The sequence below is a fragment of the Talpa europaea genome (genome assembly GCF_964194135.1).
Source record: "Talpa europaea genome assembly, chromosome: 15".
Classification (NCBI taxonomy): domain Eukaryota; kingdom Metazoa; phylum Chordata; class Mammalia; order Eulipotyphla; family Talpidae; genus Talpa; species Talpa europaea.
The window spans coordinates 51,578,943-51,596,306 of record NC_140083.1 but is presented as its reverse complement, the minus strand read 5'-3'; the positions used below and the strand labels follow the sequence as shown (position 1 = coordinate 51,596,306).

Sequence of the window (17,364 nt, the reverse complement as noted above, 5' to 3'; positions counted from 1 at the left end):
ACTGGCTGCCTTTCCTGTATCATCTAATTAGCAGGTGTGGCCATAGAAACTGACAAGACAAGAAGCTACAGAAATGGCAAGATAATTCATTATCTCACGGAGCCAAAGGTGGCTTTACCACATAATTCACAATAAAACACTTTGTGGCCCATCTCTCCATGGGTTTCCAGCAGTGTGATTCTCAAAAACACATATTGAATTCTCTCAAATTATACTATTAGAGATCTTTAAGTTGAAGACGGGTCCATTTCTAAACCTGGATTAACTTTAGTATCTCACCAAATCGGAGGGCCTTCCTGGTGGCGCAAGGGGTTAAGCCCAGCACTGTGAAGATGTCCACAGCCTCTGCAGCATGAATTCAAATCCCTGCCAGCCAGGGAGCAGCCCACATGGCGCAGCAGACCTCTCCTGTCTCACCTGCTGCTTCCCTTAGCAGTGTGTTTCAGTCAATCTGCCTGTTCTGTTCCCCACTCTGTCTCTGGTGAATCCTCTCACCCCCCTCCCCACCTCTGGCCTGTACCCCAGCTCTTGTATGCATAAATAAATAAATCTTTAAAAAGAAAAATAAATAAAATCTGAACAGTATTGATCATATCATGACCTAGATATTACCCATAATTCATTGAACAAATCTTTAATAGCTTACAGTTTGTGTGTTTTGTGTCTCTAATTAGATTATAGAATCTTGAGCATATGAGAGGATCTAATACCTTTGGACATTGCCCCCTTCATTTTGACACAGACAATAGGTTTATCTTATTTTTCTGAACAACTTAGCCCCTCAGTAAATACTGGTTAAAAGAGTATCATGTTTAGGAACCATATGTATAAGTACATTTTAGGGACTTTTTTCTCATTTGTGCTTATTTAAACTTACTGTAGGATTTTAAATAACCTACACAAGATAATCTAAAGATTACACAAAGCCGCTATCTCAGAGATGTCATTATGGTAGAAACGACTAACAGAGATAATTAGTAGTTGAGTTAGTATCATTCTCCTCTAGCTCCCAAACTCTTAGGACAAGCAATGCATGTTAATCACCTCTGTCTTCTTTACAATATTGCAATACTGCTCCCACCTAGTAGGCAGTCAATGAATGATGACATCTACCTGATAAATGATCGTGTAGATACTGCCAGCACTCTTGGCATTTTGGATCAGATGTTTCTGGGTAGTGACGGTGGCCCTATGTGTGCACTGTAGGATATGTGGAGGCATCTGGAGCCTCTCCCCACTAGATACCAGTAGCTCTTCTTTCCACTTATGACGACAACAGTGTCTCCAGACACTGTCAAATGCCTCCTGGTGGGTGAGATCACCCTGCTTGAGAACCACTGATACAGAGGAAGCAGTCAAGTCCAGCATTCAGCCCAAATGCTGTCATCAGCTTGTGTTTCAACTTTGGACAAAATTAATCATCTCTTTGAACCTGGGTTTCCTTTTGTGTTAGGGAACTGATTGGATTTACAGCTTCACAGCATCTGCAATTCACCCTTCCCATCCGCCAATATTGATTATGAATGCAAGTTAAAGGCCAGGCACTGTGAACAAAACAGCTATGAGCCTTTCCTCATGGGGAACAAAATAACTGCTGCAAAGATATGCATCATCCACAGGTGAACAAAGAGATGTAGATATGAGCTGCAAAACAGCCCAGGACATGCCAGAAACACATCCTCCCCCCAGGGGAGGACTTTCTAGCCATCTCAACAGCAGGAAAGAAAACTGTGGCATAACTCAGAACCAAAGCCTTGTAAAATTCTAATTGCACTATCCTCTAAGGTCCCAAGTGAAGTTATCATGCAATAGCTTGAAATAACTCAAATTCATAGACAGCCGAAAAAAAAAAAAAACTATTTCAAGTTATTCAAAAGAATCTTCATTTCTGCTCTAGAAAATTTGATCAAAGGAACTTAGAAAAGTAAAAGCAATATATCTTCAAACATTCCAATAATCCATGGCATGGACAGTCTTCTAAGCAGCTTCTCCTAGATTATCACTTAGATACTTTACCCCACAGATGAAGTGCAATCTCATGAAAATGTCTACAAATCACAGAAGTGACCGGCTGGCTCATGTGTTATGCCTGACATATGAACTGTTCAATGGATTATAGGTTTTCCTGGAAGGCTATTTTATGTCTCCATGAGGCAGTTCTGCCTACGTCAAAACACAGGAGCTAATCTTTTCCAGATAGGCAGATTAGATCCCTCCCCAGCCCTTAGTTAAAACTCAGTGACAAAGAAATACCAGTTTTGAATCATCACCATATCAGTATCCACATTTACTCTCTCCTTTCTCTCAATGGATATGAAGGGAATTAATACACTGAATACATTTTGTGGAGAGTTCTGAACATTCTCTATCTTCTTTAATTCCAAAGTAATCCCATTTAATATTTTCATTTTCCGATTCACACACAAGGGAAATGAGGTTCAGAGAGGTTAATTATTTGCTCATAGTTCCATAGACTAAAGAGCAGACATTAGGGTTTCCCTTCCCACTATACACTGGCCAATATAAATACCCCAAACACAAAGGCAATTCTTGAATTACATAATCCAATCCACCCAAAATGCCTAAAGTAGAATAGAGTAACATTTCAAATTACAGATAAGCCTGTTGCGAGTAGGAAACCCGATGGTAAAGAGCAAAAGACCACCAAATCCTGCTCCCTGGTAGGTGCTTCCCTTTAAGGCAAAAACTGCTGAGCTCTCAATCATCTTACATAAATACACTTTACAAAAACCAGTGTAACTGGACTCTTTCTTCCTCCCTTTCACAGCCCTGACATGGGAACCCGGTCCACAGGTATCCAGCATCTTTCTTCTTTCTCCACCCTACATGCTAGTCTGCACCCATGTACGTGCCCTAAGTCCCAGATGACCATTTCTTGCCCAATTCTGTAAATGCATTTTCAGCAGCACTTCCTCCTTTTTGAAACTCTATCCTCCCTGGCTGAGCACTTGTGATTCAGCCATCTGATTTTCCAGCTGCTTCTCTGACCTCTCAAGTCTCCCATCTTACATCCACCCTTCAAATTGGACACACTCAAGGCTCCGTCTTCACATAGCCCACCACTCTCCATACTTGCTGATGAGACATCCATGCTGAAGATCATCGCTACATCTTCAGCCCTAGTCAAGCTCTGGACTTCTAGAAGATGTAAAGACCCAGTGTTCTGCTTCCTTCTCTGCCCGCAGCCTTCTCTATTGGCTGTGCACATATCGACACTAAGAAACACATATCAAAGAGGACATGCGATCTTAGAGAAAATGTTTGCTGACTTCAAATATATTTATTCACAGATGTATGTTTTCACTTTTAAGTAATATCTTGATACTAGAGATAAAACTGAAAAAGCAAAATAAGCAAAAGCCAGTGAGATATTTTTCTCACCTAAGAAGAAGAGTATAGTACAATAAAACAAATAATGCTAGTCATTTACAACTCAGTGTTGGGAACCCCTGCCCCACCTCAATGCGACAAATAAGTCTTTGAAATAAGATGTGAGCATTTTTTATAAGCCAAATGATAAAAGGACAATCATTTTTCAATTGCTGTCAGAAGCTGGTTACCACCTGTTATGAAATTGTAAATCAATGTTTTAATCAAGTGGTGATAATAAATGACAATCACTAATTTCACCAAACTTCTGGACACTCGACACCAATAAGACAACCATCCTGAGACAAGACTGTAAAAATGAAGAATGATGTAAAAATATATACTAATTTTTTTGTTTGTTTTTTTTTTGTGAGACCCTCGCCGGCGGCCGGGGAACCAACCGGCACTGCAGAGGCTGCGGGCAGCCTTGCAGCCTAGCACTCAACCGCTGCGCCACCAGGGGAGGCCCACAAAACAATTTTTAAAAATTTTAAAAAACTGTGATTATAAAAAAAAAAAATTCTGTCTACACTCAACTGAGACAGGAAATTTAAGGCCCCTCCCTGTATACATCTGTGAATAAATATATTTGAAGTCAGCAAACATTTTCTCTAAGATCGCATGTCCTCTTTGATATGTGTTTCTTAGTGTCGATATGTGCACAGCCAATAGAGAAGGCTGCGGGCAGAGAAGGAAGCAGAACACTGGGTCTTTACATCTTCGATGTCAGTATTTGAGATGGTGATTTCTGATTTGATGTTAGAAGACTACACAGAAGCATCTATTCTGTTATACATGATAGAAAATAGCTTCCTAGTCTCCCATTTTCAGATATGTGTCCAAACTGAAATTCTCCATCTTGAAGCATACTGTGAAAAAGTATAAAAGGTCAAAGAAAACATCTTCCAAATACACCAAATTCTTTAGAGGACAAAATAGCATCTGGCATTTAATGTCATGTTCTCTCTGGAGACAGAATAAAAAGACAGGACTTTCAAAGAATGACCTGCTTTCTATTTTTCAGTTTTTAATGAATTCATTAATGTATTGAGGTTTTAGATTTTCATTATCATTAATAAACCATTTCATTCTTAATAATATAATTATTTGAATGTATCAAACGATACAAGTTTTAATTATAGAAATTAACCAAGAAAACTAATAATGTATAAATCATGTCAGTTTTCTACAGAACATCATTAGCTAAAACAGTCATTGACTAAAAAGTGAATTAAGGAAAAGAACCACTAATATAACAAAGAATTCAAGGGAATTTTAATTCCGAGTTCTTATTTTTTATAAAACACATAGCCTTTTCTAATTCTTATTTCAAACAAGATTCTCTACTGCTTATTTTTGCTTCAAAGGATTACTTTGCCAAAAAATTACTTCAAAGCATTTATAGTATAAACAACCCAAAGCATTTATAGTATAAAGTCCAAAGCTGTATCTTACTTAGTTGAACAGACTAATAAATGAATCAGATATTTATAAAATTAGGAAAAATCCCTATTTATCGTATTAAAAAAATTAGTCATGTCAGTATCACTAATCCTAATCCCTATTTGTCATGTGGAAAAATTAGTCCTGTCAGTATCACTTACTGGATTCTTATTATAAGCTAAGAATTGTGCCAAGCATGTAACCTCATTTAATTCTGTTAATAGTCTTATTAGATATTGTGATTATCCCCATTTTCCAGAAATTGGAGCTTAGAGAGATTAATTATCCAGGATTCAGATACAAATCCTATAATGTTCTTCCCCTCATTCTCTAAGCTTCTTCATTCATTCATTCATTCAAAAACATATTCATTAAAGGCTTTTAAGTATCAGGTATAAGCAATGATGTTAAAATAAATGTATTTGCACTTCAGAGAGTGTACATTCTACTGGTAGAGAAAGTCACAACAAAAGGTACAGTAAGTCAGATGGTAACTACTATGGAAAAATCTATGATAGATTAGCAGAGAGGACAAAATAATGGCACTGAGTGTAGACAGGAGTTGACACATTTATAGAAATTTCTTGTTTCCACACTTTTTCTCATCAATTCTTTATCCTCACATCCTTCCCTTACCTCACACTCAAAGCCAAAAGTCAAATAAGTAACACTAAAAGTTCTAAGACTAAATTCTAGTTTAAAGTCCCAGAAGAAAGTCTAAGATGGAAAACAGAAACAGAGTTGAGGAGAGTAGAATAAACTGAGTATTTTCATACATCTGAATATGAGTGTTAATATTACTGTTAAATGAGATCAAACTAAGTAATTTCTTAAAATTCTATGCAGTTAATCTGTCCCACCCCTTTTTTCCTCTTGATTGTCAAGTGCCTTTAGTAGACAAAGATCTTCACAGGTTTTTACCATTGGAATTGCCAGTTCTAGGACAGTTCAATGTCTCAGGAAGAAAATCTTTTCCACTCCGCTGGTTTGAACCACAAAAGTCACCCATGTGGGAATGGTGGCAACAGAAGACAAGCCTGACATCATCATGGTTATCCACATTGACAAGGAGCTGATCCTGTCTCCAGGGAAGACATTCTCAGAGTGACAACGCTAAATAGAAATGCTTGGCCATCACACAGAGATGCAAACCACACACCACGCCCCCATCGTCCTTACATCACCAACCACAGGGTTCTGCTGCAGGCCTAGATCTTAAGAGAAAGATTATTTTGAGGCTTGAATGAACATTTACATTTGAAGAATAATTTACATGCCAATTCACAACCTGACAGACAATAATCACACTTCAATAGTGACTGTCCTGACAAACCCATCTTCTGGAGAAGCCCAATGCCTGTTTTGCCATTTGAGTCAGAGACACAACAGCACTGTCATCATTAGCCTTACCTCTGCTGCTAAGTAGTTTCCAGTGGCCAGATGTTTGAATCTGAACAAGCTGTTCCACTGTCCTGCACCCCCACGGCAGGGGTCGTGATGAACAACCTACAGACAGAAAGAACGACAAGGGCTGACAGATAATTCAGCAAGTAAAGGCCACGAGCTTACCTGGCATGCCCCCTCTAGAATGCTGTCTTGTCACATGTAATGCTTTCTTGAGAGCACAGGTGCAAAAAGACGAAACTCTCCATAAAGGAGCAAGAGCTATAACAGCTAGCTCATTGTGTACGTCCTTCATCTGCAAGCACAGCTTGCTCCAAAAAAGCATGTGTCCCAGGACAACATTGGAGAAATGGTGGGCTTTCCCCACTTGTTATCCAACACTTACTCAACAGGTTTGGTAAGTGTCAAGCAACTGGAAAAAAGCAATGAATACGACCAGCACTTTCAACCAAAAGGGACTGGCAAGTGCCAGGAAGGACAGAGTGTGTGGTGAAACAGAGCAGGCTAAGGTATGTATGGCAATGAGACAGCCTCTCTCAGGACAGGAGAGCTGAAACCAGAGGAGGAGACAGTCACACAGAGAAAGTACAGGAGAGCACACCCAAAAGCCAAGGCCTGGAGTCTGGGCTAACTTCATCTTGGCCCTTTCACGTGGGTGATTTTACTGCCAAGACCTTTGATACCTGCCCTTGAACTGGCTTGCCCCAGACGCTGCTTACAGAAAAGCAGCCAAAGGTCAGAAACAGCTGATTATGATGGGTGTCTTGGTGCAGAAACCAATCTCAGGTTTTAAGTCAGATGATGCCTGAGCCCAGTTCTGCCAATGACTGTGCTAGGATCAGAGCAAGTAACTTAAGACAGGTAAGTGGGCATCTTTGTGTATAAAATGGGCTTAATTCACAAGACTGCAGTGAAGACTAAAGATCACAAGGCTTAAATATCTCAGGGGCTGGAATCTAGTTCATTATTCTCCCTCCACAGATCACCTTCTTTTTATAATATTCACAGCCACTGCAGCTCCTGTCCCAGCCTCCAGGGCTGCATGCTACTGTATATGACTTCCCAGTGCCTTCTGCTGCACTCCAGCTTCCGTCTTCTACTTCATTGGGTCAAATAACATACTAATTATAAAAACACTTCAAAGGAGATGAAGTCTTATAAAAACACTCTCCCTGAGACTTTAAAATCGACCCATCTTTCAAAGACAACTTCTCTAATCAAACTTCTTCGTTGATCACACCAGCTACTGTGATCTCATCAATGTTTGAACTGTTACTCCTTTGGGGGAGGTACAGGCACCTTTGAGAATATGAAAAATCTATAGGTTGTCACACACACACACACACACACACACACAACACACACACAGTTTGCATACACAAATAAGTTGCAGCTAATCAACATGAATCCCAGGCTAAAACTATCCTTACACTAGAGAGAGGTCTAGCCAGGAAAGAATCCTCCCAAGGGACAATGTGTAGACAGGAAAGGGAGTGTGTTTCCCCACACTAAAGTGATTCTGGAGGATGCTTTGGCATTAATGGGCCAAGATATTACATATCCTGTGATTCACAGGAGAGCTCACCCCATGGTAGGTATTGTCTGGGGCACCTTCTGAGTATCCCGTGCTCCCCTATATCCCAAACCAGCAGGGTCCTAAGGAACACTGCTAGAAAGGAAAATAGGGCCTCCCCTGGTGGTGCAGGTGGTTGAGGGCAGTGCTGTGAAGCTGTCCACAGCCTCTGCAGTGCCGGTTCGATCCCAGCCAGCCAGTGAGGATCTCACATGGTACGGCGGACCTCTCCTGTCTCTCCCGCTGCTCCCCTCAGCAGTGTATTTGGTCAGTCTGCCTGTTCTGTTCCCCACTCTGTCTCTGGTGAATCCTCTCAGCCTCCCGTGCATCTGGCCTGTACCCTGGTTCTTGTATAAATAAATAAATAAATCTTAAAAAAAAAAAAAGAGAGAGAGGAAAATAGAAGGTTCTAGTAAGAAGGGTAGCATCTGGCCAAGGTAGGTTCCTCCAGAGAGGGGTAGGCAAGGAGCCCCAACACCCCAAAGAGAGGTCTAAAGATTCAGTCCTTCTAATAATGTTGAAGCCTCGTTTCCTATAGGAAATACATCCCTGCTTGAAATACCTGATGCTCAGGCTTCCTGACTCATGCCTGGTAGACACAGCACAGAACAGAAAAACGTCCCACAGCCAAGCCTTTTCAATGTCCCATCACCAACCCCACATCCCTGGAATAAACCCCACCTGATCATACTGTATGTAACATGGTGGGCCCCAGGAAAAGGGGAAGTTCCAGGTTCCCTGCCCCACCCAAGGGAAGGTGGAGCTGAGCAGGGAGGAGAAGAAGTTAGAGAGGAGACTGGAGAAGGAAGGAAGAAGGATGGGGAGCAAGAAGGAGACCTGGAGGAAGCACATGGAGTGGAGAGACATGTGAAGAAGCTGTGCTTGCTTCTTGGCCTTGGACTGGCTGAAACAGATGTGGGTGAGAGACCATGGGAGGTTAACAATGGCAGCTTTGATTTTGATTTTGCTCTTTTCCTTCCAGACTTGTCTGGCTGTTTCTGACCTTTTCTCTGGGTCCCCGCTGAAAGGTGCTCTAGACTAGTGGCAGCTTTCAGGTCTTGCTTTGGGCTAACCCTGTTTGGCTGGACATTTACCCATGAGGGATGGGTAACTGGTTGCTTGATTTGGAAACCATATTCTTTGTCTTTTCTTTGTTGCACACTACTTGTCTTAAAGTTCCTTTCTATTAAATGTCTTACACACTAGAGTATGTTTTGTCTTAATGAGGTGGATGGCAGAACCTATTTAGAATGTTAAGTCTGGGGATTTTGAGGTGCCCCTCTCCATGCAGTGTAACAATATGTAATGTTTTGCTAAATTTCATTTGCTAGTATTTTGCTGAAGCTCATTTTGCATCAATATTCGTAAGGAAATATACTGGTCTGCAGTTTTCCTCTACTATCTCCATTTCATTCCAGTATCAGGATGTTATAAAATGTATAAGACAACATTCCCTTTTCTTGGATTTTAGAAATATTTGAGCTACCTACCACAAATATAAATAGGTAATATTTCAATACATAATCACACAAAGAAGACCTTACGTCAAGTTACTTGAGCAGTCCCACAATTTTAAAAAAAATGCATACAAAGAGGGATGAGTAAATGAAATCAGACATTACCTCAAAATTACTGAATAATTTATTCACCCTCTCCATTCTGACTGCCTAATGCATTACTGAATTTCCAACTAGGTACTTTGTTGGGAATGTTTTCAATTCAGTTACAGCAAAATTTATAAAAAGAATAGTAAATATTCACAAGAGCTACAAGAAAGGCAGGAAACTCACTGTATTTCATTATTCAAGCTCTTAAATGAGAGCTCACATTATTGCTATCCCTATATTTAAAAAATCTTTTTAATACAACAAGAAATAAACATTGTGTAAATGTCTGTTTTAATCTTGTATTGTGCGGGGATTACTGGGTCTCACTGTGATATGGGAAGCGGAGAAGCACACTTACAGGAAGAGTAATACAAGGCTTTGGGGAGGTTATTCTCTCCCCTTCAAGTCCCTGTCACCTGTTGCAGGACATGGTCTTCAAATTTGTTGAAAAGTAGGGTCTTTCCTGCAAGCTAGAGACTAAAAGTGTACCACAACATGGAGTGAAGTTTCCAGGTAGAAGATTTTTTGAGGTAGCATTTTATCTCTAAGTTGTATAATAACTTGAATTATTTGGATGCTGCATTTATAATTAAGACTCAGTTCATTTGCATAAACATCATACCTGCTCACTTTCTCCATTTCAATAATCTATATATGATTTGTCATGCTTTTACAGATTCAATTATGGTCATTTCCCTTTTTTAAAAACCAATATACAAATAGGTCTGTTCTGTATTACTTCTCCTAACAGTAATTATTTGAGGGCATTTTCACTTTTTTGCACATGTATAAAATGTTTCCTGATGCTTCTCTTCTCCCTCTTCCCTCAAGTCCAAATATAGTCATCAGGGACAGATAAATAGCCTATCTCCTAAAGCACTTATTTACATGCTGAAATACATACTATTTTTTTATACGTTACTTTCCTTTCATTCCTTCTTTATACTAAATTTTAGTTTTTTTATTAATTTTAAAGCAGGATGATACAGGATATTAAATTAAAAGTCACAGCACACTGTGAAAGGGGAATGATGGGTTTTAAATGGTTGAGAATCAATAAGCCTAAAGGTCCATTAAATCAAGATGCAACTTAAGGAACATTGCTTGTAGAGGGCAATAGTGACTCATTATTCTTAACAACATTTTACAATGGACTTTTAAAAAGCAAAATCCTGTATGTACCAGGACTTAAAGAGTATGTGTGTGTGTGAGAGAGAGAGAGAGGGAGGGAGAGAGAGGAGAGAGAGGAGAGAGGAACTTTAACAGTCATACCAATGAAGGGATACAGTTGGTTCACAATAATCATTATTTCAGGGGATTCTTATAAAGGATGCCTATAACAGTAAGAACATACAGCCTAGTGACTCGTAGCACTTTGAGCTCGAAAGCCCCAACTCACCTCTATTTCCCAGAGTGCTTTGGAACTCGTGGCAGAAGTAGCTGACTGGCGCAAGGTGGTGCGAAGAAAAATGTGCTGCTTTTTCTCATATTCATCGCAAGTCAGAAACTTCTCTTGCTCGGCATGAAACAACCTAACAACGTCGCCCTAGAAAAACAGATCAAGAAACAGTGTATTTCCAACCCAAGTCTGAACAAATACACAAGAGAAAAGGGGCTCTTTCTGATTTTGGTACTTGAGACATTCCTGTTTGTTACCTAGTTTGTAATTATTTTAGACATTTTAAAATATGGGGTGGGTGAGGAGGGTTATAGAAGCACTCCCCACAAGGATAAGGTATGCAGTCAATGTGCCAAGTTAAGAACACGGGTGTATACCCAGGTGTTGCACCAAGAAGTTCAATGCGACCACCTTTATTGCTCCAGCAAATGTCCTAGGGGGCACACACTTACTCCTTTTAGCACGTCTTCTCGATAGGAACTATATTTCATGAATAATGTGATTTTCCAGCTAGTGTTGCAATTAACAGCATTCACCTAGCAACAAGAAAATGTTAAATTAGCACTGCAGATTCCACATTATACCAGAAGTCATTCCTTCCCCAGTAAAAAGGTGTAAGAGGACAGCTTTGGACAATGTACTTTGATCACAAATATATTCAAAGGACTATTTCAAAATAGTAAGAGCTAATTGTTACCTGAAGTTACCTGAGGAAAATGATTGAACTTAAGTAGAATTACACTCAGGACAATAACACAGAAACTATGTGATTTTTTTCTCTCAAGAGAAAATTCCTTTCCTCCTGAACTTACCTCTTTGCACCCTGGATTATCCAGAAGCTCGATGTTGCTGGCATGTAGAGGCTGTCCTGCATTCACAGGCATCAAAACAACTTTATCTCCTACAACAATCTAGAAATCAGAAATAAATTTCACTTGAGATGCTGCATGGATCCAGGATGCTATCACTGAAGCTAAAAATAACTACATAGAACTCCTTGCTATTGACCTAACAGCTGGCCTACCCATCCCCCATACAAATTTTATTTCCATTCCTTTTTCTCACTGAGGCAAAAGGTCTTCTGACAAATGATCCCATAATGTCTCACAGCGACTGTGTCAGTCTGGATTCATTAAGCTAGTGTAGATCTTTTTCCTATTTGTCCTCATTTCAAAGAGAGCTTTCTGACCATTGATAAATAGGTCACCACCCCTCTGTAGCAGGTTATGCCATGAGCATAGAAGTGAGAATAAATGTGTCTGCCACAAAAACTTATCTGTCTGCACAAAGAACCACTCCAAGTGCGAGTGGTTTTAAATATTTGTAATATCTCTGGGAGTAAAGGCACCTCTCCTCCATAACCTTGGAAATTTATTAAACTTGCTAATGTCAGCTGGACTGAATATAGGAAATGCAAAATAGGTATGACCTTGCAGAAAAAAGTTTGTTGTTATTGGGGCCTCAGACAGATGACTCACTTTTATCTTAAACACCCAAAACGAGTATTGTTCCTTAAACCTGGTGTTCCTTTTAAATAAAAATTAAAATCAGTTAATAAAAACTGCTCTAGAGAACTAAGCCTCAGCTGATTTTTTTATTTATGCTATCATCAACAATGTCAATGTTATCTTCAAGTAAATTTATTCACAATTCAAATTGTGAGGAAATTAAGTTATGCTTTCTTATGGATAGAGTTAAATTGTGTAGTTATGAAAATCACTTTTGTGGTCAAGTTCTGCTCTAATATTTGTTACTGTAGTACCAACTCTGTTATCTATAGAACTGTTCATCATCTCAGAAATGAAAACCACTGCCTTCCCTTTGCATTTTTCATACCAAATGGAATATTGGAAGAGATTAGTTTGATAGGTAATTGTAAAACAAGTTAGGATTCTGACAAAAAAAAAATAAACAGGACTTCTCCCTGTGTTTTAACCTAGACCAACATTGAATGAATGCAATGCCATATTTTCAATATAAATTAACCTTTTTTTAGATGTAGTTGATAATTCATCTATAGTACTGCTGTCACAAACTGTATCGGGAAACTCAAGCATGACAGTCCTAACCTCACTAGTCAAGCACAAGGTGATCTTCAGTTTGCAGAAACAGCTCTGTCATTTACAGGACTGGTCTCCATCCATCACTCACCGGCAAAGTTAATCATCAGACAAATGCCGGGACTCACCAAGACCTACCACAGACTCTTTCTGTATACAGATAAGGAAAGATCATGCAGAAACAGTGTTAAGTGAGAGAGCATGAGGGAACAAAGCTGGGCTATCTCAGGAGGCAGAGAGTCAGAGTGTGTGCCCTGGTTACCTGGCAGGAGGTTAACTGGAAGGAGGAAATGAGAATTGGGGAGAATCACTTCACAATGTGTCTTTACACTGTTTCTAACTTCTAAACATGAATTGGGACCTATTTTAAATTACAAACAAAAAGCAACTGAAGATCAACATGACAGAAATGTATTTCCAACATCCCCTCAGAAGACAAACCCCATTTTCTTGCACGTGACACCACAGCAGTTCTAAGCCTCAGAGCCACAGTAAAGGCTGCGAAGTTACCCACATCCTGCCAGGGGTACACCTGGTCTTTCAACTTCCTGAAGAATAAGGGGATTTGGTTTACTGTGCCATCCTTGTCTGCAGCATGTAAATATTCACCAGTAATTGAAGATAATGACATATTTTTAGCTATGACTTTCCAATTAAAAGCATTTCCTAGATGCCCCTCAAGCCATTGGTGAATACCTACTATGTCGCTACAGTTGCCTGTAAGCTTCGGGTTAGGTACTATATTTAGTTCAAAATACCATTCAGGGTCAGCCATTTAGCTAAAATATTTCAAACTCCAAGGGTTCATGATTAGTATTCACAGGAAAATGAAGCATTAATCCACTCATTTCCAGGTTCTCCTCTTGTTCTTGGCAGTGCTTACTTGTACTGGCCAAGCTGAGGAGAGCTTGCAAATGAAATAGCCAGGCTCCCAATCATAGGCCACATAAAGAACAGAAAGAGGTGCCAGGAAGAGTGAGAAAGTGTGTAAGAAACAGACCTTTTACTCAGGGAGTCTACACCTTATTAGACAACTTGGTAAATATGGGACTTGAGGATTTTCTCAGAGGATTATATAGCATGGGACCCCGGGTCAGGGTGAAATTCCTCCTGAGAATGCAGAACTCGAGGGCAAGGTCATGCTCCGCCACATAACCTTCACCCTAGCGCAGAGCGGAGAGCAATTCCAAAAGCATTCCTGTTGATTCTGTGTAACTGCCACAGAGATTTAGGCTGGGATTTGACTGTGAATGAAGAGTAACACATGTCAGTATCAACTGCCCTTCATCTGAAGTGAAGAGAACATGATTGTATAAATGCCAGGTTCTAGACTCACCTAGAGTCCAAGGTGTCCAAACACGCAAAATAGCAAAATCAACTTGCTTTATGAAAAGGTTCTTTCCCTAAGAGTTGATTAAAACTCAATTTAAAAAAAAAATAGCTGGCCCTTTCTAATTTTTTAAACCTACCACCATGGCAAAGAACTAATGTCTTCTTAAATCAACACTTAAAATGAAAAATTAACGTCCAATCATACAAATCATAGGAGGAATGCTGTGCGGGTCAAGACTGCCCCAGGGGCGCTGACCTGATGAGTGAAAGAGAAGGGAGCCATGAACCTATTGTTTTCTTAAAAAACTTCCTGTCCTACAATCCTCTAAGACCGACAATCAGGGTAGAAACCACTGATTGCTGAGGACGGAGCATTTCTCTCCCCAGACTACCAGCAGGTTTATTCTCTCATTTCATTCTGTAGCCAATCATTTTGCTAGATACAATCAACATCACAATTTAATAAACTGTCAAAAAAATATTTTCTTTTGTTCTTTGAATTGTGCTTATTGAGGTAATGCTGACTTAAAACATTGCTCATCTTAGGGGTACAGGTTTGCACCTCTGCAGATGTATGTTATCCTACCACGTCCCCCACCAAAGCCCCCATCCTGCCCCCTTTGCTCCCTGCCCCCTTCCTGGTAGTCTCTGCTCTGCAGTCAGATTTCAAGGGCTTGCTGGATTGGCTTTGTCTGTTCCTTTGCTTTGTTTCTCTCTAGTCCACCTCTGTGAGGGAAATTATCTGTATTTGTCTTTCTCCTTCTGACTTAAAAACATAATTTTAAAAGTCCTCAGAATCTTGTAATCCTCTTCCTTAGTTTAATATGTGTTTAAAGAAAATTGGTAGAAATGAAACTGCTAGTCATGAAGTGATAACCTTTCCAAATGCCTTCAATAAAACACAGTGGGCTTGTAGTTCAGAAATACACTACCTACTTCTAAGGGAGAAAGTGAGGGTTACAATACAATATTTATATGGCAGATATAGGGGTGTGGTGTGCAAATGCTTCCACAGCAACCTTAATCACATACAAGAGCTATACAGTGGCGAGCAAAGACATTGAGCTACTTCAGCAAAAAAGCAACATAGAAAGTTGCTGAAGCCATGCTTTCTGGAGCACATCTCAGGAGGAGGGTATCTCCAGAGCACTTGACAATGACACCGTTCCTCTTCATCAACATGGGTGTTTGGGTGGTAGGTTGGGGTTTTCACCCCCAGTACAAGTAATTATTTGAAATAGTTCATTACATTCAACTCTCTCTCAATAGTTCATTACATTCAACAAGACAGGATAAGTTAACAAATCCACAGCTAATCTAAAGATCCCAATTTATTCAATCATTTCATTTCATCCCTTCAGAGTTTGAGACCGAGTTAAGTCTTTCAAAGACAGGGACACTGAATTTGGTGGGAGGTGGCCAGAGGAATGGCACCAAAGGACATCAGAGGACATATGGTTGACAAACCATGTAAAGGGTCCCTGAAGAATTGAGAGTTGATTGTAATTAACGATACATTGAAATTAAAATATATATCATGCTCACAGCACATAATATTTGATGCCAGAAGGATTAAAAAAAAAGTATTCCTAAATTTTTAAGGAATTCACAAGACAGAAGTGCATCACATTCCTGCATGCCATGCTGCTCCCAAGCCTTACCGAAAGAGGGTGTCACCAGATAACTTATTAACCAAATTAAAGCAGGAAGCTCGCATCCTGTGGAACTGAACTTGAAGTCAAAATTCACTGGAAAATTAGATTCACTATAAAAGAAGACAGCTCTAAGTCAAGAAATTTTAAATGTAATCAAAGTTGTGATTAAGAAAACCTCATCAGAATAATTATATTTTTATATTGCTTAGAATTTATAATGTTAATTTTCAAAAATCTCGGCTATTTTTTCTTCATCACCTGACCCAATATTCGTAAGGCGCTCTATTTATGAAGGTCATGCAGGATTCAGTGTCAGCTGCAGTCAGTAAGCTTCTCCCACATCCTAGAGAGTATCACTACTTATTTGTCCATCACACACAAAAATATCAAACCACCGATCCTAGCAAATTATTTCACATCATTTTTATCTTCCCTCATTTATAAAGTAGCAGAAAATATTTTAGCTACTACTAAGATGTCCATGCCGTAAGCTGCACCATGTATTCCATAGCATAGTGTCATCAACAAGCAGGTACCAATGTCAGCACCTCCGACACTGAACATCTATTAAGATGCATGCGCCTCCCTGGTGCCCTAGGGGTTAAGTGTCAGCACTATCACCACTACAAACCGAGTTTGATCCCCAGCCTGGTAGCTGACCCAGATGGCGCAGCAGACCTCTCCCATCTCACCCGATGCTCCCCTTAGCAGTGTATTTCAGTAGATCCACCTGTTCTGCTCCCCATTCTGTCTCTGGTGAAGGCTCTAACCCACTGAACCTCTGAACTATACCCCAATTTTTCTAAGCATAAATAAATAAATATTTTTTGAAAAAATGGATGGACTGGAAGCAGCAGAACCAAGAGCCAATGAAGTATCATCACGACTCAGTTAATCTTATGAATTCAAAGGGGTGGACAACAATTCTTTTTTTTTTTTTTTTTTTTTTTTTTTTTTTTTTTTTTTTTTTTTTTTTTTCTGTTTTAATTTTAATTCTTTAAATTTTTGAATTTCATTCTTTTCAATATTTTTTTTTTTTTTTATAAATTTTATTGTTATATTCCCCATACAATTGCAGCCCCCCATTCTGACCCCAATCCCTCCCCTCCCGCCCCCGCCCCCCTAAAAGTGTCTCTGGTTCATAGTTTTTTGTTGATTTTGATTTTCACTTTCTTATAGTTATTCATTTTCCTGGTCCCTTATTTAAGTTTTCTAGATTCCTGCTATGAGTGAGACCATCCGGTATTTTTCTTTTTCTTTTTGGCTTATTTCGCTGAGCATGATCCCTTCCAGCGCCATCCATGTTGCAGCAAATTGCATGTGTTTATCTTTTTTGAATGCTGAGTAATATTCCATGGTATATATGTACCACATCTTCTTGATCCAGTCATCTATTTTTGGGCATTTGGGTTGTTTCCAAAGCTTAGCTATTGTAAACAGTGCTGCTATAAACATAGGGGTGCAGGTGTTCTTTGGAATTGATGTTTCTGTGTCCTTTGGG

The 17,364-nt window shown here is 39.5% G+C and overlaps 1 protein-coding gene across 4 annotated transcripts in view; it reads right to left on the bottom strand.

The window, feature by feature from the left end:
• Positions 1-17,364, bottom strand: part of ITPR2 (inositol 1,4,5-trisphosphate receptor type 2) — a gene marked incomplete at both ends in the record, with an annotated part of 472,402 nt that overhangs the window by 358,460 nt on the left and 96,578 nt on the right. For 3 of the 4 annotated variants that reach the window (XM_084254830.1, XM_084254833.1, XM_084254831.1), the window contains 4 exons: positions 6,244-6,339; positions 10,817-10,963; positions 11,269-11,352; positions 11,629-11,727. In XM_084254830.1, coding sequence (XP_084110956.1) covers positions 6,244-6,339; positions 10,817-10,963; positions 11,269-11,352; positions 11,629-11,727 — 426 coding nt within the window. The remainder of the gene's footprint in view (positions 1-6,243; positions 6,340-10,816; positions 10,964-11,268; positions 11,353-11,628; positions 11,728-17,364) is intronic. The other variant, XM_084254832.1, reaches the window with a different exon arrangement.